This window comes from Bidens hawaiensis, unplaced genomic scaffold, assembly GCF_021521415.1.
Source record: "Bidens hawaiensis isolate Kalapana, Puna unplaced genomic scaffold, B.hawaiensis_p1.1 tig00013980_1, whole genome shotgun sequence".
NCBI classification, from domain to species: domain Eukaryota; kingdom Viridiplantae; phylum Streptophyta; class Magnoliopsida; order Asterales; family Asteraceae; genus Bidens; species Bidens hawaiensis.
In genome coordinates this window covers 269636-297326 of record NW_027492196.1, presented here as the reverse complement: position 1 = coordinate 297326, position 27691 = coordinate 269636, and the positions used below count along the sequence as shown (strand labels likewise).

The following is a 27691-nucleotide window of genomic DNA, read 5'->3' as shown; positions in this document are numbered from 1 at the left end:
TCTGGTAAACTTATTGAGATATAATCTTGAAACGGGTTATCGAAAGTTGAAGGGGCTAAGTGAAAGTATCTTATTATGTTTATTTTGGTACGCTTATTTAGTATGGTAAGACTATTAAATATTATTTAGTTGCCTAGAATAAGTTGTCTTGTTTTGCAAGTTGTTAATTTATTATTAATAGATGGCTAGAGTTTATGTAATTTGAATGAGTCAAGAATTATAATAATAAGAAAGAGTCGATCTTGGTTGAGATCAAACTTTTGTGTTCGTGTTCTTGGGCCTGATTTCAAACAATTGTTATCAGAGCCAAGTTCAAGAAATCGATAATCGGTAGTTAGCGAGCGGTGGCTTGAGGAGGAGCTATCACCGGCACATATCGGAACCAGGTTGGGTTTCTGAATCGGAGTCTCTTTTCACACACGGGTCAGACGGAGTCAGAATCAGACCTGTGGTGGTGGTTTATTGTTGTCCCCTTACGGCAAGCGGAAGAATCAACGGCGAGTTTACGAATCAACCGTAGGTTAGTTTGACGAAACAAGGTCTCTTTGGTGGGGACATGTTTTTGGTAAATAAAGAAAGAAAAGGGGCACACGTGGAGTCACAACAAGCACATTTTGCTTTGTTTGACTTTTGTAGTTTAATTAATTAATAAAAAAAGAACCTACTAGGCAGGTAGGTGAAGCAAACACACACCTTTATTTGGGTGCTACTGTTGATCGAAATAGAATTAAGCTTCCTGTGTGCTAGCTAGCTATATTAATTCATCAAGTTGCTTTTGACTCAAGCAAGCAAACAAGTTGTTGTTAAGCAAGTAGCAAGAAAAGAAAATATGATCAGCAAGTAGGTTAGTCAGATCAGCAAGTGAGTCTGCAACAAGAAAAACCGGTTAGCAAGTAGGCTGGAAACTGATTAGCAAGTTGGTCAATAGAACGTTTAGCAAGAAAACTGGTTAGCAAATTGGTCAGAGCAAGTTTGGATCAAGTAATCTGATAGGAAGCAAGAGCAAATAACCCAACTCGGGTTATAGTAAGAGAAAGAACGAAGTAAGAAACCACAAGAGCAATAAAGCATAGCAGAAGACAAAGAAGTTGGACCAGTTCGTGAGCAAGGCAATGTGTCCTTACAATGCCCTAAGTTGACAGAAACAAACTACACTGTGTGGGCAATTTTGATAGAGCAAATCTTGAAGGCTTATGGCCTTTGGGGAATGGTTAGTAAAACAGAAGGAGATGATGAGAAGAAGGTTGCTACAACAAAAGCAATGATTTTTCAAACACTACCGGAAGATATTTTGATGCAGGTTGCACAATAGCCGAGTGCAAAAGAGGTGTGGGAATCAATCAAGGTTTGGTATGTAGGAGAAGATCGGGTTCAGAAAGCACGCTTATCAACATTAAGGAACGAGTTAGAGATGTTGAAGATGAAGGAGAACGAGACCGTGAATGAGTTTGCAAGCAAGTTAACTGGCATGAGAGCAAAGTTTAGAACTCTCGGTTATAATCTCAAAGATAAGGTGATTGTAAGAAAGCTAATTAATTCTGTTCCTAAGAAATTCCTACCAATCATAGCCCCTATGGAATAATATTCAGATATTGATAGTATATCTTTTGAAGAAGCTGTGGGGAGGATAAAAACCTTTGAAGAACGTCTTAAAGCTCTTTATGAACTAGAAGAGAATGATCAAAGTAAGCTATTATTAGGAAGTTCAAGTAATCCCAGAGTTGATGATCCTGAAAGTCGGCACTATGGAAAGAGAAGATGTGGTGATCAAAACCGTGGTAGGGGAAGAGGTTTTGGTAGAGGAGAAGAGGACGTGGAAGAGGCGTGGGACAAGGAAACAAAGACAAAAGTGGGTTTAGGTGCTATGAATGCGGTGAACTCGGTCACTTTGCATACGAGTGCACTAAGTGGGAGGAAAAGAAAGATGACAAGAACGAAGAAGCAAACCTTGTTCGAGATGATCACGATCCGGCTTTGTGGTGAAGAATGAATTAGTCGGTTTCAAGATTAAGGGGGAATATTGAGATATAATCTTGAAACGGGTTATCGAAAGTTGAAGGGGCTAAGTGAAAGTATCTTATTATGTTTATTTTGGTACGTTTATTTAGTATAATAAGACTATTAAATATTATTTAGTTGCCTAGAATAAGTTGTCTTGTTTTGGAAGTTGTAAGTTTATTATAAATAGATAGCTATGGTTTATGTAATTTGAATGAGTCAAGATTATAATAATATGAAAGAGTCGATCTTGGTTGAGATCAAACTTTTGTGTTCGTGTTCTTGGGCCTGATTTCCAACAAAACTTACTCTACTACATGCAATAGTTACTCACTTACTTGTCTCCTAAATATGCATTATATTGTCTTCTCAAATAAGTTAGATGTATTTAACTTTGGTGTCATGTTGTGGAGTTAATGAGTGGGAAGAGAATAAAGGAGTTCACCCAAACAAGAGGACGACCACAAATTTTTTAGGACATGTATGTTCAATGGTCAAAAACCACACCTTTGATTTCAACTAGCCGTCATTTGATGTACAATAAAACTAGTGTTGATTGGACCAGGAATATAATCAGGCCCTCCGCCGGTTCGATTTAATTGTTTCTAATTTTCTTTTCCTTGAAAAGGTTTTCTAGTAAAGAAGAGGGCCACCATCAACTGTTACCAGAGCTTTTTAAACAATCTCTATATACTTAGATCGGTTCGTCATCGTCAAGAGAGATGTGATAAATACCTACCTTGAGAGAAAATTTTCGCTAGAAAAGTTATTTAACGAGTCCAAAACAACATAATGTCACAAGAGTTTATTTTTAGTTAGTGTAATTTAATCTTAAGTTCTACTTAGATTAAATTCCTGATTTTATATTTAATTTTAAGCTTTTATTAATTTCCAAAATTGTATTAATAACACTACAAAAAAATTGGCATATAGCAACCTTTGTTTCACAAAAAAAACTGCATTAGGTGAAGTTGCATTAGATCTAGTGCAACTTTTTTGTTGGATAACGCAACTGTTTTTTTCAATTGCAACACTTTTAAAGGGTTGCATTTGAAAGAAACGGTTGCATTATCTAACAAAAAAGTTGCATTAGGTCTAACGCAACTTCACCTAATGCAGTTTTTTTGGTGAAATAAAGGTTGTCTAAAACCAATTTTTGTTTGTAGTGAATATTTCAACAAATATAGTTAAAAACGTTATTTCAATGACTTGTTTGTATGTAGACGATATGTATGCTCCATCGGTCCACTAGAAAAGACGTGGTTGTCTGGAAACTATTTGTCAGACATTAGCACTGAAACTTATGTTGCTAACATTCAATAATTTGTCAGACATTAGCACTGAAACTTATGTTGCTAAACATTCAATAATTTGTCAGCAAGTAACTTACTTAGGCTCTTATTACCGACATACATTTACAGATGGATGAGCACCGATAGTGACCATCGACTTTGTTTTAAGTTATTCATGATATTTTATTGTCATTTTAGAAAAAAAAAATAAATCTCTTTAAATATCAAACCCCCCCCCCCCTTCTCTTTTTTAACAAACACACTAGAAAGGTGTTCGCATAATGCGGTGAGAAACATAAACACCGCTAATCACGTTAAATGTTTCTTTTAACTATAAAGAAAAAAAACTATATTGATATAATTCTCAAATTAAGGATAACAAAATGCTCATTTTGTGGCTTAGTTTAATAAAGTACCGATGAACATATGAAAAAAGTTATAACTGTTTAAAAATCGTGAGAAAAGTTGATATAGGAATGAAATTAAAATAAATATATGAGTAAAAATGAGTTGCTGAAAGTCTAAGTATTTTTTAAATAACCAAAAAAAACTTTGGTAAAGATAGGGAGAGCAAAATTATAAATATTATTTAGATAACTACAAAAGTTTGTGAATTATTATCCTAAAATTACAAATTTGCACCCTTAAACTATTAATCACATGTATCAAATGTTTACAATAAGCAATAACTAAAATTTAAAATGCCCGCGTTATGTATCATAATCTACCTATCTACCTATTATAATAAAAGAAAATAATTTTGGACACATGACATTCCGGAGTTAATTCTCATTATCAAATTCCCGTCAAAATCACTTCTCTTCTATTGAAAGAAAATAAAAAAAAATATTGGTTCTAAATGTAGTATTGATTATAATTTCAGCATACTGTTACCAATCTCTATATCAACTGTTACCAGAGCTTTTTAAACAATCTCTATATACTTAGATCGGTTCGTCATCGTCAAGAGAGATGTGATAAATACCTACCTTGAGAGAAAATTTTCGCGAGAAAAGTTGCTTAAACGAGTCCAAAACAACATAATGTCACAAGAGTTTATTTTTAGTTAGTGTAATTTAATAAGTTCTACTTAGATTAAATTCCTGATTTTATATTTAATTTTAAGCTTTTATTAATTTCCAAAATTGTATTAATAACACTACAAAAAAATTGGCATATAGCAACCTTTGTTTCACAAAAAAAACTGCATTAGGTGAAGTTGCATTAGATCTAGTGCAACTTTTTTGTTGGATAACGCAACTGTTTTTTTCAATTGCAACACTTTTAAAGGGTTGCATTTGAAAGAAACGGTTGCATTATCTAACAAAAAAGTTGCATTAGGTCTAACGCAACTTCACCTAATGCAGTTTTTTTGGTGAAATAAAGGTTGTCTAAAACCAATTTTTGTTTGTAGTGAATATTTCAACAAATATAGTTAAAAACGTTATTTCAATGACTTGTTTGTATGTAGACGATATGTATGCTCCATCGGTCCACTAGAAAAGACGTGGTTGTCTGGAAACTATTTGTCAGACATTAGCACTGAAACTTATGTTGCTAACATTCAATAATTTGTCAGACATTAGCACTGAAACTTATGTTGCTAAACATTCAATAATTTGTCAGCAAGTAACTTACTTAGGCTCTTATTACCGACATACATTTACAGATGGATGAGCACCGATAGTGACCATCGACTTTGTTTTAAGTTATTCATGATATTTTATTGTCATTTTAGAAAAAAAAAATAAATCTCTTTAAATATCAAACCCCCCCCCCCCCCCTTCTCTTTTTTAACAAACACACTAGAAAGGTGTTCGCATAATGCGGTGAGAAACATAAACACCGCTAATCACGTTAAATGTTTCTTTTAACTATAAAGAAAAAAAACTATATTGATATAATTCTCAAATTAAAGATAACAAAATGCTCATTTTGTGGCTTAGTTTAATAAAGTACCGATGAACATATGAAAAAAGTTATAACTATTTAAAAATCGTGAGAAAAGTTGATATAGGAATGAAATTAAAATAAATATATGAGTAAAAATGAGTTGCTGAAAGTCTAAGTATTTTTTAAATAACCAAAAAAAACTTTGGTAAAGATAGGGAGAGCAAAATTATAAATATTATTTAGATAACTACAAAAGTTTGTGAATTATTATCCTAAAATTACAAATTTGCACCCTTAAACTATTAATCACATGTATCAAATGTTTACAATAAGCAATAACTAAAATTTAAAATGCCCGCGTTATGTATCATAATCTACCTATCTACCTATTCTAATAAAAGAAAATAATTTTGGACACATGACATTCCGGAGTTAATTCTCATTATCAAATTCCCGTCAAAATCACTTCTCTTCTATTGAAAGAAAATAAAAAAAAAATATTGGTTCTAAATGTAGTATTGATTATAATTTCAGCATACTGTATTAATTGGTCAATCCCCATTAATTGAATTATTAATGCCATAAATTATATCAATAAATACTTAATATAAAAAAATTTAATATAATAATTACGTGTTATAAATAATTTTCTTTAAAATTAAAATGTATATATAAAAAAGTTTATGTTTAAAGAGTACATTAGCATTCAATTTTTAAGGCATCTTCATATTAAAGAAAACTATAATAATTTTTTCAATTTTTTTTTAAATATCCAGTCTTAAAAATCATAGACAAATTTTTCAATTTTTGTATTTTTTATAAGACTATTATGATAGTTGAACAACAATGTGTTTATGAAGACAACATGAAAGATGTTCAAAAAGGAAAATTTGGTGTCTTTTTATGTTTATTGTTGAGTATGGAATGTAAAACATTTTTGTGAAATACTGTGGCTATATCTTTCATATCGAAATGCCTCATTGTTTTAAATGTTGCTTCAAGTGGCATTGCTTCATTATTGTATACTGATTGTAGGACAACTCATTCTCAATTTAAAATTCAAATATATTTGATGATATAAAACGAGTATATTTGTAATACATTTCTTTTACATGATATAAAGAGACTTAATTATCATTTTTTATTTGTATTAAATTTACTCATTGTAATTTATATATTAATTTATCTCGTGTAATACACGGGTTTCTAAAGCTAGTATAGTATATACACATGTGTGATTCATGTGAATGTATACACACATATATATAAGTTGGATATGCCCGAAGCCCTTGACCATGAGGATAAAGTCTATATATAAGGATTAGGTGGAGTATTGGTGCACATTTCGGTTCGTAGCCCTAAAAGGGTTTGGGTTGAAACTGATTTGAAGGGCCAAGGATCACGAAATGGAACTGGTCGGGTTCGATTTGGGGACTGATTCATATAGAAACCAGTTTTTTCTAAATTAATGTCAATTCACGAATCAGTTGTTCCAAACCAGTTCTCGTATGAAAAACGGAAACTTGTTTTAAACAAGTGGGTTCAATTGGTACGAAACGGTTCCTAGGAAAATGTTTCTAAGCCCGTTCGGTTCCAAGTTGTGTTGTCAGGTCAGGCTGGTTAACTTTTTGTGCACCTCTATGGTGAACGAAGGTTAAAATGCATTAACTTTTTGTATCAACACAATTAGGTGTATACTTTACAACCACCTTACACATGATTTTCTTTTTTTTAACTGCCCTTACAACTTTATGTGTTTTATCTTTAGAATCCCTTTCTTTTTATCAATTTATTACTATTATTTTATTTACTAAATAGCACATTTTTTTCACACACCATCAAATCTTTCAAACTTTACACTTACAAGGATTTGAACCAAGCATCTTACAGTTATAATAAGAATTAACATAACACTAAACCAATAAGTCATGGTTTACTATTATCATATTTCTCATACGTAATATTTTACTGTCGGATATCCGAAATATTAAAATTTGTAACCATAATTATATCAGGCTTTTTAATTTCCAAATACAACCTTTCAACTTTATGTATTTTATCTTTAGAATGTCATTCATGCTTTTTTTTAGTTGACCCGTGTTTGTTTGTCTTTCTCATCCCACCATTATCACTTCACCATCGCTATCGAAGTGATTGCTACTAGTCATCAATCTCCACAATAGTAATAGGAAAAGCCAATAAACAGAAAGTCTAAACACTTAGTATATCAACTTATCAAAATATTTACTTTGCTACCATTTTAAGCAACATAGTTTTTAAGACATGATAAAAAATTTAAATATGAGTTTATATAATGATATTTCTTATAAATACATAGTCTTGTCCAGATGGCATAGACTTTTGTATTTAGAAGTGGTGATTATGGTTCAAAACCTATTATGAGGGTTGATTTTATCTTGCACTAATTTCAGAGTAGGAGTTATGTTTGTGTCGCCTTTCAAAAACAATTTTTTAAGAAACATAAAAAAGATAGGGTATTACAGTATAATTAGCAAAATTCAAAGTTTTATTTTATGAAAATACATAATACTCGATTTGTTTGAACGAACTCGACTATTAGACGGTTTATAATGCAACCTGTTAAATTTGATTGAGTTTAACAAATAACTGTGAGAGAATGATTCAATCGATATTCACATTCAATCTATCAAGGAGTTATCTAATTAAGAATACAGTTTACGTAAGATTAATCCAAATACTAATTGATACTTTTAATATAATGAGCTTGGGTCCTTACATTAAGGCAGTCCTTAGCCTTCATGCTCCTTCGTGCCCCTTCGGCACGGTGTTTAGCTCCTATCACCTGTAAAAGCTTTGCTTACTCAATCGGTGCCCTCCATGGTATTAAACCATAAAGCGTAAGATAACGATATAATTAGACTGAAAATTGTTGATATGATTAGAATAAAATCTTTTCCAATACTATAGTGTTGTAATTTCATACGTAAACACTTAGCAAACACTTATTATACTTTATGACAGTTTTATGGTATACAATTAAAGTGTTGGTGCATTGGTGGCCCCCTCACTCCTCCACCCTAAGGTTGTCAACTTGTCATGTTGGTCCATTTCTTTTTGTACTATGTTGCAACTTGTAAGGGAAATAAGATTTATATTGTTTATTTTCATCATTTGGCCATCCCAAAATTTCACCATATTTAACAATGAGTATCTTTAAGAATGTTGTTCTGTTTCTTGGTTCTTTATACACGCACAACACAAAACGACATAGTTAATGTCAAATGATCTTTATACGGTTACACACATTAAATGAATTGACATCAATATAAATATGTTTGGAGCATGTCCTAAACATATTTACCGCCAAAAAAAATTAATTAATAGAATTCGGGTTTTGGATTGATACCGTAGTACTTGAACCGAATCTCTTTATCCCAATTTTAACATTTGGAATTTTTAGTTTTGGTCAGATTGAATATCCAACTTATAGACCAAATTGTGGCGGAATATGTGAATACGAGATTTATTGTCTAATTGAAGAACTCAAGAACACACAATACCTTCACATAATTTGAAGAAAAAAATTATGTTTAGAATTTTAAAATAATTTTGAAACCAATAACGCGTTTATCATTTATAAAATCATCAAATTTAATAAAAAAACGTGCATATACCCAAGTTGTTTATAAAAATATAGGAGTACCCCCCACTACTGAGGAAAACTCTTTTGAGTCAAGTTTCAAACCTGAGATCTCAAAGATCTTAAGTGTTAATCATCACTCCTATGTCATTAGACCGGACGGTTAATAACTAGAAACATGGAATGTTACATTTTGGAAAAATTTTCACAAATGGTGTTTATGTAAAATTTGTTTCAAAAATGGTATGGTTTCGTGGGTTTTTATAAAAATGGTGTAACTGTGGTTTGAAACCACGTTTTTGACTATTTTCTTTATGAACATGTCATATGGGTATTTTAGAAAATAATATTTTTGATTAAAATAAGACAACCCGTGATTGAAACCACGGATTGCATCAAAAAGTCAAACCTAATACCACTTCCAATTGTGTGGTTTTCCTAGTCAATCCGTGGTTTGAAATCACGGTTTGACCCTTTAATATTTTAAATGCCGATAAGCATATATGTTCACATGTGTTTTTTTTTGTGTTTTTAATCAACCCGTGGTTTCGAACCAAGGTTTGATTGTTCATAAAGTATCACATGTGAACATACTAAATTAAAGTAGAGAAGGAAGAAAAAAAACCAAACCTTGATTCGAAATCCAGGGTTGATTAAAAAATGAACATATATACTTATCGGCATTTAAAAAATAAAAGAAAAATGTCAAACCGTGGTTTCAAACCACGGCTTAACTAGCAAAACCACCACACACTTGGAAGTAGTATTAGGTTTAACTTTTTGATGCAATCCGTGGTTTCAAACCACGGCTTGCCCTTTTTTAATAAAAAAAATTATTGTTTTTTAAAATACACATCTGACACGTACATAGAGAAAATAGCTAAACCGTGGTTTCAAACCACGGTTACACTATTTTTGTAACAACCCTCAAAACCATACCATTTTTGAACTAGCTTTTTCATAAACACCATTTATGAAAAATTTTCTTACATGTTGAATAGCATTTAAGTTAGAACTAAAAGAAAATTAATTTGTGCATGCATTTGATTTTGGTGCAGTCTCCATAGTCCCTTTCTTCCCGTTGCCGCAATGCTTTTTGGAAATTACTACCGACTTTATGGCATCTTTAAAACTTCACCAAGGATTCACAATTCCTTATTAGCTCTCCGATTTTTTTGCACATTGTCGATCTACTAAGGTAAACTACATGTTTTTTCTTTTTCGTCGTTTTACGTTCACAAACACGTTTGAACTTAAGCAATTAAGCTAAATCATTTCTTTGATCATTGCTATTATTAATAGAGGAGACAGCTGACTCTTTTTTTTATGCATCAGTAGTACTAGTGGATATTGAATTGATAATTGATCTGGTACATATACATTTTATTTAGCATTTAAATTGGTATATAGATTGGTCGAGTTAATTTAGATATTATGTAGCCCCAACTTAGTTTTTAATGTATTTTATTATATATATTATTTTTTGAAAAAAAAAAGTTTTTTAAAAAATTGTTATCCTTCACTTGTGGCCTAGTGGCATGAGGCTTGGATTCTTCAGTCGATACTCAAGTTCGAATCCCACTTGTGTCACTTTCAGTGGATATTAGCAATGAAAGATTTGAGTTAGGCTTTGTTCAAAGGCTGTTAGTTCGAACCTTGAGTTCACCTGAGTTTTCGTCCCACCGTATGTTACGCCAAAGAGTTCTACTATTGTGTTGGCACAACTATCAAGTGGTAACTGGCGGTATGGTTTCCCGGGTGAACACACAAGCCAAACTCTGAAGCCAGCGTGGGCCGGTTAAGACAATATAGTCTTGCCAGAGGGATATCAGGGCTCTCCAAATTTGAAAAGTGTGATAACTTAAATACAAGAAAGTCACATTTCTAAAAAAAACTATTAAACACATCCACACAATTAATAATGATCATAAATAAAACATGTAATCAAGCAAATTTAAAATGATGTTGGATCTTCTTTTGCTCTCATTTGTCTTAACAACTCTATTGTTCCGTTTTCTGTTTTTGTAAATTCTAAGTTCTTAATGTTTTGGCCATTAATCTTTCAAATAGTCAACAAAAGAATCCTATTCTTATACAAGTACATAATTTAGAAAAAAAAATTGCCTTCCAAAACAGCCAAAACCAAAATACAACTAAGAATTACAAAATGTAAATACAACAAAAACTCATATAATGCCTAGTTAGATTCAGTTCTAGATTAAAAATCAACCCCTTTTTTTGGGTTTATCAAATAAACCGAATCAATGTTCTAAGACATGCAAAAACGGCTCTGATATCATTGTTAGATTTCTTGCCTTCATCTTTTTATATTAATGTTAAATGTGGGAATATGCACGACATGTTTTTGGTTTACACCAGGAATGCCACCAAAAGTCCAGTTGCACGTATATTAAAAAAAACATCATAGAAACTTTGAGACAATGCCTTAGTTGGTTGTAGAGAATGAGTCGACTATCGAGCGCACAACGTATCAATGATCCTCGATTTTTTTGTCAAAACGAAAACTTATAACTGTTCTTTTTGTACTCAATCGATCACCGCTAAGAATCAAGACTTTGGCCTTGGTTTCACTTGATCTCGGCTATGACCGAACGTGAGAATGGGAAGGGGGAAACGGATCAAGTGTGTGGTGGCTAAAGTTTTGTTTGAGTTGTTTTTTATTGTGACATTAAAACATAAGTCTTTATTAACTTGTATGAAGACCAATTCTTATGTTTTGACATATTTGAATTGAATTTCAAATTCTAATAATCCTTTAATAAATGATTATTCTAAATTAGCATCATAACCTAATCTCACGTACATAAGAAATTCATGTGTCTTCTCTCTCTCCTAAATCATGCAAAATAAATAGGTTCATTGTACCCGAGATGATAAGTGATATATAGTGGTTACTGAATCCTCTCATTTATCCTCCGTATTATGGGGTTGCTTTATATTATTTGTTTATAATATTTATATATATATATATATATATATATATATATTTTATTTTAATTTTATTTATTGTAAAGAAGTTATAATATACTTAGAGTTTGATGATTAAAGAGTTTCACAAATAAAGGAAATGTTATTACCCGGCTTAAAAGCTATCTAGAGTTGGTGAGACTCATGACACGCTTATTTTTTTTCTATAAAATTGTTTCTTAATTATAAATAGTATATCTTTTTTTATAAAAAAATCGGATATTGATTTTAGTATATTCATATTTTATAAGATTTTCATATAAAATATTTTATGATATTAATTGTTAATATACTGAGATGTTATAACCCGTTTAAGGGCTATATGGGTTTGATGAGTCCCATACCCGTGAAGTCGAGTCAAATGCATGATGGCTTGAAAAAATGTATGGATGCTTCGTTTATACATAACATATACAGTTAGATTAAAAAAACCCTTTATTTATCTATATATTTGTGAAATGCATCGTTAAACCATTGTTACATTTAAAGGTTTACTCTAAATAAACATTCATTAATTATTAACTGTAAATAGTTTTTTTTTTTCTAAATAATAACAATTAAAATTATATGATTATAATTTATAATATAATCATTTCTCTAAATTATCATATCCACGTCAATGATTAGCGTTAATGTGTCTAAGCTCTTCAAACACATAGAATGTATAATCGTTGTTCGTCTTGTGACCGCTTAGGATCAAACATGATTAGTAGCAAGCTGTCATCGGTAGTAACTGTTTTCATATTCATATTCATATGAACATAAAACATGACACGCTTAGATGTGGAAAATCGTGTTCTTGGCCCAGACTAACTCGGTTTGAAATTGGTTCGGGTTTTGTCAAACTTCATCAGGTTTTGGATCAAACCGGCTCAGGCTGAAACCAAATTAAAAAATGAAAAGTACAATTCAAGTTGTAAAAAGGTTACTTTGGGTTTAACCGGTTTAGTTTTGGGCTCAAACCGGTGTCTAAATGTATTGTCTAGGATTAATCTTTAAAAACCTTACATACACATGTAATTAGTTAATTAGTTAGTAGTCCATTTATCAGTTAGCTAAGTTGTGTGAATGTTTCTAACTCCAAGTACAAAAATTTGGCAATATTTTCGACCATTTGACATGAGATTCGTAATCTTGTGGTCAGATAAGATCCCAAGTAAAAGATGCATGTTTTGTAACTTATGACCAAATCTGTTGTAACAATTACCATATTTGTCGAATTTAGAATCAAAATCAGTTATTCCAACATACACATACACATACACATACACACATACACGTACACGTACACGTACACGTACACGTACACGTACACGTACACGTACACGTACACGTACACGTACACGTACACGTACAGACAAACATAAACATACACTCACTCCTATATATCCCACCATAATAAGTTCATAACCATTTCCATAATTCCAACCTACATATGTCAAATCCACCACCGGATACCGCCGCAGCCACGGTCATAACCATCCCGACCCACACCCACCGTCGCGCCATCCGGTTCCCCAACTTCCCGGGCGCGAAACCGATCCCGCTCGCAATTTCGCTAGCTATCGGGCTCCTCGTGTGCTTCGCGATCCCCAAACCGGATGAGGTCACGAAACAAGCGTGGCGCTTATTCGCGATATTTTTAACAACCATAACCGGGCTCATACTCGGGCCATTACCCGTGGGGGCATGGGCTTTCGTGTGCCTAACAATAACTGTGATAACAAGAACATTAACGTTCGATGACGCGTTTAAGGCGTTCACGAACGAGGTCATATGGTTGATTGTCGTGTCGTTTTTCTTTAGCCGAGGGTTTGTTAAGACGGGGCTAGGGGATCGGCTAGCGATGTATTTTGTGAGGTGGCTAGGGAAGAGTACGTTGGGGTTGGCTTACGGGTTAGCGATCAGTGAAGCGCTTATATCGCCAGCGATGCCGAGCACGACGGCCCGAGCCGGGGGGATATTTTTGCCGATTATTAATTCGTTGGCGATTGCGGCTGAGAGTAAGCCGAAAGATACGTCGTCTCGGAAGCTTGGGGCGTTTCTTATTCAGTCACAGTTTCAGGTGCGTAGTTATGTTTTATTATTATTTGTTACGTTAGTTTTTATAAGTTACTTAAATTGTGAATTGTCATATGTTATGGTTGAAGCTAGGGTAAAATTATAAAATATCATTAGAAAAGTTACCAAACGTGGTTTATTTTCTCTTTATTTAAAGGGGGAAAAAAACATTAAACTTAAGTTTTCTATGTTAGAAAACGCCAGCCACCAAAAACAAGCCTAAAACGGGCTAGGGTGGTGTTAGTCTCGCTATTTTGAACCGTTTTCACGTTTGGGAAATATTCATTACGCATGGTCTTAGACATGGGCGAATCCGTACAATTTTTTTATTGTTATATATTCATGTATATTGATATCAGTCCCACATAAATTTCAACATTGAACCCGTTAAAACTTTTACAACATAACCCTTAAAATCCTTGACGACGAACCTTAACCCACATTTCAATTAAAAATTATAAGTTGTTAAACCTGTAACATTAAACTTTTGCATTTCGATTTGATATTTGTTATTTTTATATGTGAGTCGACCCGAATCGCTTAACAGTATCAGGCAGAAAAACCTGGCAGTTAATGATAGATAGACAGTTGATCATCTGTCCTTCGAAGATTTTCAAAATCGTAGGAAAAATTCATGGCTACACCACTTGCATTAGACATGGAAAAAACATAAAAAAGTATCTAGACCGAATTTTAGTATTTTAAATATTTTTTTAACTTATTTAGAATTCAAGTAAATGTGGAAAAAGTCTTTTTCGTCTAAAATTGTGTAAATGAACTGGCATAACTTTTATTCAAATAGGTAGAATGTCACTTAATTTTTGACTAATTTAAGGGTAACCGTTACTGTATTAAATATTTTGATAATAATAAAAGTCCTTGACTAATTCATGAAAATTCGGTTGAGAAACACATTTTTTACGTTCAAACAAATAAAAGTTTTGTCAAATAAGTTGGAAATCTTGTTTTAATGATAGAAATCTCCCTCCATCAACACGATAAAGCAAATATAGAAAAATATTATTATTAATATGAAATATGCTGGAAATCTTATCTTAATGATTGAATCTCCCTCGATTCATTTGTGGTAAATAATTGCTTTTGATGCTTTTTTCTATCCTCAATAATGAATGCACGACCAGAAATACAAAGTCAGCATTTGGGATATTGATGGGATTGGGATATAATCATTCAACACTCAAAACAAGTTATTTGGAATTACCATAAAAGTTGAAACACATAAAAAGAAAATTACACAAACACAAATATTTACTAAAACAAATTTTCAAATAGTTTGGAAAATTTAGCTTTCGCTAACTGACTAAAGTACTTGGTCCTTATTTCCACTAATCAAAAGGCATCACATCAACTTCGTCGGCATAGAATCTAGGATTTGGTCTACACATTTGACCGCTGAATAAGGCTTAACCCGCGATTTTGGTGGCTTAGCCTAGGGTTTTGGTAGCTTAGCCCGCTCTTACGATCAAACCCACGTTTTCGCCTGTTCTTTTGGGTGCCAACTAAAGGTTATAACACATATTAAAAACAGCTAATGTTCAATGAATACTTTTGAAAAAACTTTTGGCGTATAAACTATTGTGCTAATTATTTTGTGTATGAAACATATCAAAAACTCAAAAAGTTTGTTATTGGTTTATATTAGGGGACCTAGTTTTATTGTATTTGCTAGGTTTGTCTTACTTTTATTAAATTATATTTTATTTGAAATAATTATTATCAATATACATTTACTTATAGCTTGACTGTCACGATATAAGTATAGGTTAATTGACAAAGGAGTAGCCATGAAAGCTTAATTTCACACAACCGAGTTTGGATGGCATAGTGCTAACTTACGGAATCCTTAATCATCCAGACGTCCAGTAAATATTAGCAATTAGTGTGTCACGTATGCGTCATCTAGGCAAGGCTTGTGATCATACACATACGCACTAAGGGATGTAATGGTTTGGTAAGTGAGACCAGCTTTTTTAAATAAAATATTTGAAAAAACACTCACAAGGATACATACCACACTTGCGAGTCCGCTCACGATGAGCTGATCACGCGCTGGCGATTTGACGTTCACCACGCCTCACAGCTAGGCGGAAAGGCCACACCCCTACTCACGCCTCACAGCTAGCAAAGTAAAAGCCTCTTCTTAAATCAATTGAGTAGTTCACTTGTTGTCGTCTTTGAACTTTGATGGGGTTCATATCTATCCCAACTCCCATCCTTTTGATTGCTATTTTCCATAATATATGTACTTACAAATATAAAACAATTACAAACCTTTTATCGGGATGTTAGTAACCATGATTTCTGTATTTAACATTTTTACCAATTTCCATCAAAAGAAATAATATATACTTTTATTTTTTTTGTTTATCGTTATTTCTTTATTAAAATTCTTAGTACATATGACTGAAATACTAAATTAATAATACAAAATCACTCTTTCATTAATTGTTTATTTGTTGTTCTCAAAGATTCTTAAACAAAAGAAGGTATCCGTCAAACCAAAGGAACATGTCATGACACCTTTCTCAATTTCTCTATATAATAAAAAGGAATAAATTATAATGTTAGGTTGTACGTTTAATTATTATTAATGATATTTGATTATTTTGTTTTTCAATATTATTTTTCATTATGGAAAATTTTCATTTTTTGGATGTATATTTGCACGTGACATATATGTACAAATAATAAACTTTTTTATTTTCATGACCAAGACAAAATTTAGGTATATTACTTTAAAAAGTATAATATTGGCTTTACTTTTTATTGTTTATGTTTGCTTGTCTACAGTTATTTTTCGTGTTTTGGTTTGTGTTCATGTATATGTTCTATTTTATTTAAGAGAGGGCGAGATTTATCACATAAAGTAAATTGTAATTATGTTAACTGTAGGTATGTTATGGCTATGAAGTTGTAAACTTAAATGATAAATCCAAAATTCTTGTTTTTTTTTTAAATTTCTCTAATCGTTAATCAATTAATAAATACATGTATAAACATATCTAAAACTATATGTTTAATACAAAATTGTTCATTTTATAAACAAAACCACATATATACAATGAAATCCTCTTTAACCACATAAATATATAAATACGAAACCAAGTGTCTTGATTAATAACCTTAAAAATTGCATGTATATACATAATGTGCATTTCGTTTAAAAAATTAAAAATAAAAAAATGTGTTTTTTGTAAAAAAATACATAGATATAAAAGAAAATAAGAAAAACGTTTTTTTACTATTTTTTTTTGTTTAAAAAGTTGCATGAAAATAATATATCAAATTTGTTACCATAACAAAATTAACATACAAATACGACACCTTACCATTTGTTGCAAAAGTTAACGGTTTTGGAGTTAAAGTTAACGCAAGTTAGATTTTAACAATCTAAACTATTACCTTCATTCGATAATAATTTATATTGTCAAATTTACCCTTGACGCTCGTAAGTTTTACTTCATTTCCAAACACAATCCCAGTCTATCACAGAAGCTACTCCATCTGCCCTAACTATCATTTACGTCATATCTAAATAAATTACGATATTCAGGCTAAAGGGCATGCGGGATTACATCTCTGTTAAAGCGGAATTGTCCATGGTAACGAAATGTAAAAGTTCATTTTATTGGTAAAATTCTCCGTATATATTATTATTAGCTAGTTGATCATAACTAAAGTTATCGAAATTCAATTTTCTGAAATTTAAATAACTTAAAATATATCTTATTCATGACTGAATAAAATAGATACCATTGGGCTAGGCTTGGATTTCGATCATTGAGTTCTTTTTAAATATGTAATGGGCTTTGGAAGAATAATAATACTACTAGTCTACTACTAATATAGTTTTTTAAAATTGTATAAATGACAGTCGTCTAGCAGCTCGAGTGCTCTATTTTTAACGGCTGCAGCACAAAACATGTTGTGTATCAAACTAGCGGACAGTTTAGGGGTGAAAATAAAGAGCCCATGGGTTTCATGGTTCAAAGCTGCCTGTTTCCCAGCACTGGCTTCTCTCATGTTGACACCATTAATCATTTACAAGATCTTTCCACCCGAGATCAAGCACACCGCCGATGCTCCCAACATGGCTAAAACCAAACTTGAACAAATGGGTCCCGTCAAAAGGAACGAGTGGATCATGTTAGGAACCATGCTTGTCACCGTCGCATTATGGATCGATGGGTAACTTGATAATTTCTTCAGTATTATATTTAACGAGTTAATTAACGGCTAAGCTGGTCATGCAAACGAACTCAAAAATTTTACACAAGCCTAGGGGAACCATGTCACACGTGAATCCAAACATGTTGTATTCATTTGTCACAAATACATAACCGCTTAACCTTAAATGAAAATTGTATGACTTTTTATTTTTGCATATTAATAATTTTAAGTTACAAATATACATATACTTTATTAGTTTTTTTGTATATTAATAATTTTGATATAAAAATGCTCTTACATAAAAAAATGGTTTAAACCGGCCATGTTGTGAACACATTTGGTCAACACCATGATCCGTTTAGTTAACGTGTTAGTTGGTTTAACCATAAGTTGGTTTGACCACGTTTAGACTAAACTCAAACCCACGAAATTCTTGTCGTGTCAGAATTCTACACCCTGATTAACACATGTGTGTGCGCACGCAGAGAAAGTTTGGACATTAAAAGTGTGGTGGCGGCAATGTTGGGTCTATCGGCCCTATTGATTCTTGGAGTATTAAGTTGGGACGATTGCTTAAGTGAAAAATCGGCATGGGACACACTGGCTTGGTTTGCGGTGCTTATAGGCATGGCAGGGGAATTAACTACTCTAGGTGTGGTATCATGGTTGTCGAAATGCGTAGCCAACTTACTAAAAGCTTTATCAGTCGGATGGCATCTAGAGATTCTTATTCTTCAATCTGTATACTTCCTCATTCATTATCTATTTGCCGGTCAAACCGCACATGTTGGTGCTTTATACTCGGCTTTCCTTCAAATGCACCTAACGGCTAAAGTCCCTGGAACGCTTTCCGCCTTGGCTTTGGCATTCAACACCTGTCTGTTTGGTGCACTTACACATTACAGTAGTGGTCAGGCTGCTGTATATTATGGAGGTACATCTCATTATTCAACTTACTTAATATGATAATACATTTCTTTTCATATAAAGTGATTAAAGAGTGTCTAGGATTGCTTATTAAACAATAGTGTAACAAAATGAATAAAGAGATTAAATGTTTAATAAGCAATCTTAAAACACCACATATGAGGTTGTACGCATTGAAAACATTCAAATACTTTCAACATGTTTTGACGCGTTTGAATAATGATGTTATTACAGCTGGTTACGTAAAACTTCCAGACGTTTTTAAGCTTGGAATCGTGATGGCTTTTATCAACATAATAATATGGGGACTAATTGGAAGTCCATGGTGGAAGATTTTAGGACTTTATTGAGTCCGAATATGAGTATTTTTGGATTCGAATGCGATACGCATTTGTTTAACCAAAAAATGCTTATATAGTCTAATCTCATGTAATTATAACCCTTTTACATTCTGTTTATTCTTCTTTTTTTTCTTTTACCATAGTTACTTTTTTTAAGTTATCTATTTCAGTAGATTGGTTATGCCTTTGACTCTTTAGTCAAACATTGTACTTGAATTAGAGCAATGATATTATGAATTGGTTAATTGTCAGTTAAAAATCATTACATCCAATGACACATTGTCATATGTTACCAGCAATGTTTTCATAACCGGACCGGACACCGAACCGGTCAGCCTACCGGTTCACCGGTTCAACCGGCCGAACAATTTGGTCAAAAATGACGGATCAAGCTTAAAAAATGATTTTTCAAAAAAAATAATATTTTTTTCTTAGAAAACCGGTTCAACCGGTCCGGTTTTCCGGTCCGACTGGCCGAACCGGTTCGGACCGGCCGGTTCCCTGGCAGCCGAGCGAACTATGTGAACCGGACCGGTCGGTGGACCGAATCCCGATCGGACCGGTCCGGTTTCAACAACATTGGTTACGAGGACTGCAATGGGTTGGGTTGGGTCAGAATGGGTCACGAGTCAAAATGGGTTACAGTCAAAATAAGTCAAATAAAAAACGTTGTTTTGGTCCGTGTCCAAATGGGTTCACGACTTCACGTCGAAATGGTTTTTTTGTCATTCCGAAAAAACACAATTTCATCATTAATATCAATAATATACATTTGGTTCGAGTCGGGATGGATTCGGGTCAGAACGGGTTTCAAGTCGGAATAGGTTTCAAATGACACAGATTCCATCATTAATAACTACTTCTTTTTAAGTAATATAAAAAACCAGTAATGTTGTTCGTACCGACTTTTCTAAATACCCGAATTGTGAAAAACCAAATAGTGTGTTACATATTTGTCTGATTTCGATGTTACCAAAATGTACAATTTTGTTAAATTACAACTTACAAGTACGTGTTACATAACCTTTATAAAAAGCTATTGATTTGGGTGTAGCTTTTTGAGGCATGATGGTGTATGCTCCATCTCCACTATCAATTTCTTTTGGCTTTGTTCTCTCTTTTTCAACTTTTGTCCTTTATTTTGTCTTTTAATATTTAGTATAAAAAAATTGTAAAACAGTAACGAACTTTTATTAAAATAACAAACCACTTTTAATCCATAAAACAAAATTTTACTCATGTTGATTTGTAATTTATAAGAAAATGGCAAATAGCATATTAATTATAATCTTTTACATTGAAGGTTTAAAAATGATAATGATAGTGTAGTTTATATATCTTCCCACGTTAGGTTAAAACTTTTATGTACCTTTTTGAAATGTTCATTTCAACCCTCGTCGCACTTTTACGAGTTATCACGTGAATAAAAAGATTGGTATAAAATTCTTTGTAAGAATATTTCAAATGCTCTCTATTGGAGGTTTTTTTTAACTGATTTGGAGGAATAATTAGAACTGTTATTGATGTGGTGGATGAGATATAAGAAGGTGTCGTTGATGTAACGAAGAGATAGAAGAGAGGTGTTCATGGAAGGATCGATATTAAATAGGTCTACAGAGAGAGAGCGCGAGAGAAAGAGGGGGGGGGGGGTATGAGGGCATCCGAGATTTTGTTTTACTAATATGTTAATTTATTTTATTTTATTTTTTGTAAATGAGGCAATTGTCACTTGGCAGTGTAATCCGATGCCTATCACTTAGTTATAGATTTTTTGGTTTGGTTTGATTTGGTTCATGTTACATAAAAAAACATAATGTCAAATCCAATAGAATATATTATATAAAAATGTTATTGAAAACTAAATATTAAAATACAATGTCATTACAATTGTTTTCTATTGGTTTTGACCATTATAAAGCTATCCATTATATATTTAGAATGATCGTTAGATATTTCAATCGACGAGTTTTTCTTATGACCATCACGTGGAGAGAGAATGAGTATTGAGATCAATGAAAATAAGCATTTGATACTTGAGAGGTAGTATTACCTGAATCGGACATCGTCACTAGTATATATCGTAGGTAGTATTATCTGTCATTGTCAATGTGTGAAGGACTCGCTTAAGCATATATGCATTGGCGGTGGTGACTAAACTATGATAAAACAAAATCCTATAACATAAAAGTCGTGTGTAACTAAATTGGCTATAGGGTTTGGATCAAATGCAAATGAAAAACGTGCTAATTGTGATAATCAAGTAAAGTAATTATGTAGGCGCCGAACACAACGATTAATCAAGAAGAGTAATTATATATATAAATAGTGTAGCATGCCTAGGCGCCGAGTACTCAATAAGTGATCCCCGCTTAGGCTGAGTTCTTGATGAGCCATCCCCGAGTACTCTCCGACTAAGGCCGAGTACTCCTAACTCCCTAGTTAGCCGGCTAGGATCCGCTTAGCGATTTTTGCAACCTTGATTACATCATGGAGTAATTACATAATTATTCTATTAGTCTATTATTTAGTTACATAACAACTCTACTTATATATATATATATATATAGGATGAGTATCATTACAGATGTATATATATGTATATATATATATATAATTACTCTTCTTGATTCTCACAGTTAACATGCTAATTTCATTTGTACGTTAACTTTTCTCATTAGCTATATGTTAGGATGCGAAGCAGTTGAAATAAAAGAGAAATCACCACATAGCAAAAGAATATATATAGTGGTTCAACCAAGGGTGATCTCGTGCATCCTTTATCAATATCAATATAATTACACTAAAGATCGCTACATTTTTTATATTATTTTTTAAAAAAATAATACTTTTATATACTTATCATTATCTTTTATTTCTTCTCAATTCATATCTATTTTCAGAAAATATTAGAAATGTGAACAACATAAACCCTAATTCAACTTTCTCACATAATGTTTTATCTTTCTCTATTCACAAACACTCGTAACCGTATCATATAATTTGCAAAGCCCACTTATTTTTATTTTTTTTTCACAAAGATTTATCCTAAACCACTATGGGAAGGAATATCAAGAAACAACTAAAAGTTTTTTTAAAAAATCATTAGACGTGGTACGAAGTAAATAACCAGTCTGATTGAGTCTATTTTAATCGCCTCATTTCAACCGTTCATCCTGGTTGGATCAGTTAAACTAGGTTTCTAGGACCTCGTTACAATCAGTGACGAAGCTTGGACATAAATGTTGAGGGGGGCGGACTCAATATGTATAAAACAATTCATAAACTAGAGAGGTGTGGGCTCAAAATTTCGGTCGGAAACGGGTAAATTTACACTATGTGTAAAAATTTTCGGCCGAAAAAGGATAAATTTACACTACTGAGCGAAAAAACGGAGGAGCCGGGCTCAAAATTTCGTTCATAAACGGGTAAATTTACACTATGTATACAAATTTTCGGGAAAAAAAAAAGATAAATTTACACTACCGAGCGAAAAAACGGAGGGGGCCGGACTCAGATTTTCGGCCATAAACGGGTGAATTTACACTATATATAAAAATTTTAACAGTAAAAGAATAAATTTACACTATCGAACGAAAAAACGGAGGGGGTTTGGGCCACCCCTGGCCCCAACTAAGCTTCGTCCTTGGTTACAATATCCTCTTGTAATAAATAAATAAAAAGCTATAACGGAGTCGAAAAAATGTTTTCCTTCCTTTTGTTTTCATAGTCAATTGAATAAAAAGTCATCCTAGAATCACCAAATCACCAACCGAATTGTTATATTAGCATTAAACTTTTAAAAATAAATATTATGCCCCTTTAGTATAATTTCCTTTTTTTAAAAAATCATTAACATACCGCTAATCAAAATTAATCAGTCGGATTCTATAGCATTGGAGGAGAATATTGCTAACCATATGGTTGAAAAACATCTCCGAGATGTTGTGTTAAGTGATGAAGGACTTGATGATTTCCAGGACGTTGTTAAGGATTGTCATACGAAACGTGACAAACAAAGGAGCTTGAGGCTACGATCAGGTTAGCTCGTGACTTGGGGATAAATTTTGAGTACATGAAAGATCTTGCTTGCAAGGTTATCAAGAACAAGGGTTTAAATCTCCTCTCTTTATCGCCGATCTTCAGTCAATCTCCCATGCCTCGTACCTCATCATTGGGGGAAAAAACACCAAACCTTTGGTTGCTTGTAGGGGGGAGGGGGGTAATCGAACTAACCCGAAAACTGAACTGAAACGGACGGGTTGAAACCGATTATGCATAAACCAATTTGGAAGCGATTGAAACCGTAGGTTCGGAACCAGTTTGTAACCTTCTTAAGGAAAGTTAGTTAAAATCACATCAAACTAACAAGACAAGCAATCGAAACGTAATACATGAAACATTACGATTCATAAACAAAGCCTCGAAGTCTCCAAGCCTCGAAGCCTTTAAGCAATAAACAAAATGTGTGCAAAAGTCAGAAGCCCTTGAGCTTACTTCTCAACACCTCTGACTTGGGGGGCTGATGACGGGGGTAGCCCAAGGGAATAATAAAATGGCTGGAACACATTAACGCTAAGAGGGTTAAAAGGTTAAACGCTTCGTTTCCCGCCCAAACTTATGTAAACAAGTACCCACGTGCTACAGTACGATATCACATCACTATTCACATCCTTGTCCCCTCTGAGCAAAGGACATGCTCAGACAAAGTAATATTATTTTAACTATGGACCAGCTGTTCAAAGCTTCCCGCCCATAAAGGTCAACTCTCTAGGCAAACTGGAGGGGAACTAGTTTAGTTACATCTGGACGAAAGGCTTAAGTCTCTTCCCCTATATAAGAGAGACTTAGCCATAAACATGAACACAACAGATTTGGGCAGATAACACCATCTCCCTAATCTTCTCTTCTTCCTTGAGAAATATGCTCTTAGCTTATTTCTTTCTTACTTCAATAACTTCATAGCTTCACCAAGAACATCATTCTAAAACCGATCCCAAACATTACGGTTCTTGATCCTCGGTGAACTATAACAACAAGCAACAAACTAGTGAACCTCCTTCTACGTGTTGCAAACGTAGAGGGACACCACGACCTGCGTTAGGTTAACCGGAACCCTCAAAGCCTGTTAGCCTAACCAGTCCATTCACTATCATTGGTCTTATCTTTATTGTAGCAACAAAGACATATTTAGATATATTAGTTTAAAAAATATAATATTTAATTGGCTTTACTTTTTATTGTTTATGTTTGCTTGTCTACAGTTGGGTGTATATTTTTCGTGTTTTGGTTTGTGTTCATGTATATGCTCTATTTTATTTAAGAGTGGGGGCGAGATTTCTCACATAAAGTAAATTGTAAATATGATAAGTGTAGGTATGTTAGGGCTATAAAGTTGTAAACTTAAATGATAAATCCAAAATTCTTGTTTTATTTTTAAATTTCTCTAATCGTTAATCAATAAATATGTTAATACATGTCTAAACATATTTAAACCTATATGTTCAATAACAAATGATTTACTTATAAACCAAACCACATATATACAATGAAATCCTCTTTAACCACAGTAATACATAAATACGAAACCAAATGTCTTGATTAATAACCTAAAAGTTGCATGAATATACATAATGTGCATTTCGTTTTAAAAATAAAATAAAAACACGTGTTTTTTTTGTTAAAATACATAAATATAAAAGAAAATAAGAAAAACGTTTTTTTACTAATTTTTTGTTTAAAAAGTTGCATGAAAATAATATATCAAATTTGTTTCCATAACAAAATTAAAATACAAATACAATACCTTAGCATTTGTTGCAAAAGCTAACAGTTTCGGATTTAAAGTTAACACAAGTTAGATTTTAACAATCTAAACTATTACCTTCATTCGATAATATTTAAATTGTCAAGTTTACCCTTGTCACTCGTAACTTTTACTTTCATTTCCAAACACAATCCCAGTATATCAGAGATGCTACTTCATCCGCACTAACTTTTATTTACGTCATTTCTAAATAAATTACGATATTTAGGTTGAGTTGAATTATTCTTCAAAGGCAACAGAGTTACATCTCTGTTAAAGCAGAATTGTCCATGGTAACGAAAAGTAAAAGTTCATTTTATTGGTCAAATTCTCCGTATAAATTATTATCTAGTTGATCATAATTAACGTTATTAAAATTTAATTTTCTGAAATTTAAATAAGTTAAAATATATCTTTATCTTATTTATGAGTTATGACTGAATAAAATTAATACCATTGGGCTGGGCATTGATTTCGATCATTGAGTTCTTTTTAAAATTGTAATGGGCTTTGGAAGAAAAATAATAATACTACTACTAACAGTTTTAATATTTTATGAATGACAGTCGTCTCTATCTTTAACGGCTGCAGCACAAAACATGTTGTGTATCAAACTAGCGGACAGTTTAGGGGTGAAAATATTTCATGGTTCAAAGCTGCCTGTTTCCCAGCACTGGCTTCTCTCATGTTGACACCATTAATCATTTACAAGATCTTTCCACCCGAGATCAAGCACACCGCCGATGCTCCCAACATGGCTAAAACCAAACTTGAACAAATGGGTCCCGTCAAAAGGAACGAGTGGATCATGTTAGGAACCATGCTTGTCACCGTCGCATTATGGATCGATGGGTAACTTGATAATTTCTTCAGTATTATATTTAACGAGTTAATTAACGGCTAAGCTGGTCATGCAAACGAACTCAAAAATTTTACACAAGCCTAGGGGAACCATGTCACACGTGAATCCAAACATGTTGTATTCATTTGTCACAAATACATAACCGCTTAACCTTAAAATGAAAATTGTATGACTTTTTATTTTTGCATATTAATAATTTTAAGTTACAAATATACATATACTTTATTAGTTTTTTTGTATATTAATAATTTTGATATAAAAATGCTCTTACATAAAAAAATGGTTTAAACCGGCCATGTTGTGAACACATTTGGTCAACACCATGATCCGTTTAGTTAACGTGTTAGTTGGTTTAACCATAAGTTGGTTTGACCACGTTTAGACTAAACTCAAACCCACGAAATTCTTGTCGTGTCAGAATTCTACACCCTGATTAACACGTGTGTGTGCGCACGCAGAGAAAGTTTGGACATTAAAAGTGTGGTGGCGGCAATGTTGGGTCTATCGGCCCTATTGATTCTTGGAGTATTAAGTTGGGACGATTGCTTAAGTGAAAAATCGGCATGGGACACACTGGCTTGGTTTGCGGTGCTTATAGGCATGGCAGGGGAATTAACTACTCTAGGTGTGGTATCATGGTTGTCGAAATGCGTAGCCAACTTACTAAAAGCTTTATCAGTCGGATGGCATCTAGAGATTCTTATTCTTCAATCTGTATACTTCCTCATTCATTATCTATTTGCCGGTCAAACCGCACATGTTGGTGCTTTATACTCGGCTTTCCTTCAAATGCACCTAACGGCTAAAGTCCCCGGAACGCTTTCCGCCTTGGCTTTGGCATTCAACACCTGTCTGTTTGGTGCACTTACACATTACAGTAGTGGTCAGGCTGCTGTATATTATGGAGGTACATCTCATTATTCAACTTACTTAATATGATAATACATTTCTTTTCATATAAAGTGATTAAAGAGCGTCTAGGATTGCTTATTAAACAATAGTGTAACAAAATGAATAAAGAGATTAAATGTTTAATAAGCAACCTTAAAACACCACATATGAGGTTGTACGCATTGAAAACATTCAAATACTTTCAACATGTTTTGACGCGTTTGAATAATGATGTTATTACAGCTGGTTACGTAAAACTTCCAGACGTTTTTAAGCTTGGAATCGTGATGGCTTTTATCAACATAATAATATGGGGACTAATTGGAAGTCCATGGTGGAAGATTTTAGGACTTTATTGAGTCCGAATATGAGTATTTTTGGATTCGAATGCGATACGCATTTGTTTAACCAAAAAATGCTTATATAGTCTAATCTCATGTAATTATAACCCTTTTACATTCTGTTTATTCTTCTTTTTTTTCTTTTACCATAGTTACTTTTTTTAAGTTATCTATTTCAGTAGATTGGTTATGCCTTTGACTCTTTAGTCAAACATTGTACTTGAATTAGAGCAATGATATTATGAATTGGTTAATTGTCAGTTAAAAATCATTACATCCAATGACGCGTTGTCATATGTTACCACGACTGCGAATGGATTGGGTTGGGTCAGAATGGGTCGTGAGTCAAAATGGGTTAGAGTCAGAATTAGTTAAATATAAAAAACACAATTTCATTGTATCATTAATATCAATAATATACATTTGGTTCGAGTCGGGATGGATTCGGGTCAGAAGGGGTTTCAAGTCGGAATAGGTTTCA

The 27691-nt window shown here is 32.9% G+C and overlaps 2 protein-coding genes across 2 annotated transcripts; both read left to right on the top strand.

The window, feature by feature from the left end:
- Positions 1–13140: 13140 nt before the first annotated feature.
- LOC143545549 (dicarboxylate transporter 2.1, chloroplastic-like) lies at positions 13141–19492 on the top strand. Its single transcript, XM_077037420.1, has 4 exons — positions 13141–13858; positions 17750–18063; positions 18531–18979; positions 19207–19492. Exons 1-4 carry the CDS (start codon positions 13229–13231, stop codon positions 19320–19322), a joined length of 1509 nt encoding a protein of 502 aa, XP_076893535.1. The 5' UTR covers positions 13141–13228; the 3' UTR covers positions 19323–19492.
- Positions 19493–23230: 3738 nt separating this feature from the next.
- LOC143545527 (dicarboxylate transporter 2.1, chloroplastic-like) lies at positions 23231–27398 on the top strand. The gene is made up of 4 exons (XM_077037405.1): positions 23231–23351; positions 25683–25968; positions 26437–26885; positions 27113–27398. Exons 1-4 carry the CDS (start codon positions 23231–23233, stop codon positions 27226–27228), a joined length of 972 nt encoding a protein of 323 aa, XP_076893520.1. The 3' UTR covers positions 27229–27398.
- The last annotated feature ends 293 nt before the right edge of the window (positions 27399–27691 follow it).

Excerpts from the sequence above, each read along its gene's own strand:
- LOC143545549 (XM_077037420.1), top strand. The coding sequence starts at position 13,229 with ATGTCAAATCCACCACCGGATACCGCCGCAGCCACGGTCATAACCATC. Across the intron at positions 13,859-17,749 it reads TTATTCAGTCACAGTTTCAG|TCGTCTAGCAGCTCGAGTGC; the intron begins GTGCGTAGTTAT and ends TATAAATGACAG. Across the intron at positions 18,980-19,206 it reads GGCTGCTGTATATTATGGAG|CTGGTTACGTAAAACTTCCA; the intron begins GTACATCTCATT and ends ATGTTATTACAG.
- LOC143545527 (XM_077037405.1), top strand. The coding sequence starts at position 23,231 with ATGGTTGAAAAACATCTCCGAGATGTTGTGTTAAGTGATGAAGGACTT. Across the intron at positions 25,969-26,436 it reads GTCGCATTATGGATCGATGG|AGAAAGTTTGGACATTAAAA; the intron begins GTAACTTGATAA and ends GTGCGCACGCAG. Across the intron at positions 26,886-27,112 it reads GGCTGCTGTATATTATGGAG|CTGGTTACGTAAAACTTCCA; the intron begins GTACATCTCATT and ends ATGTTATTACAG.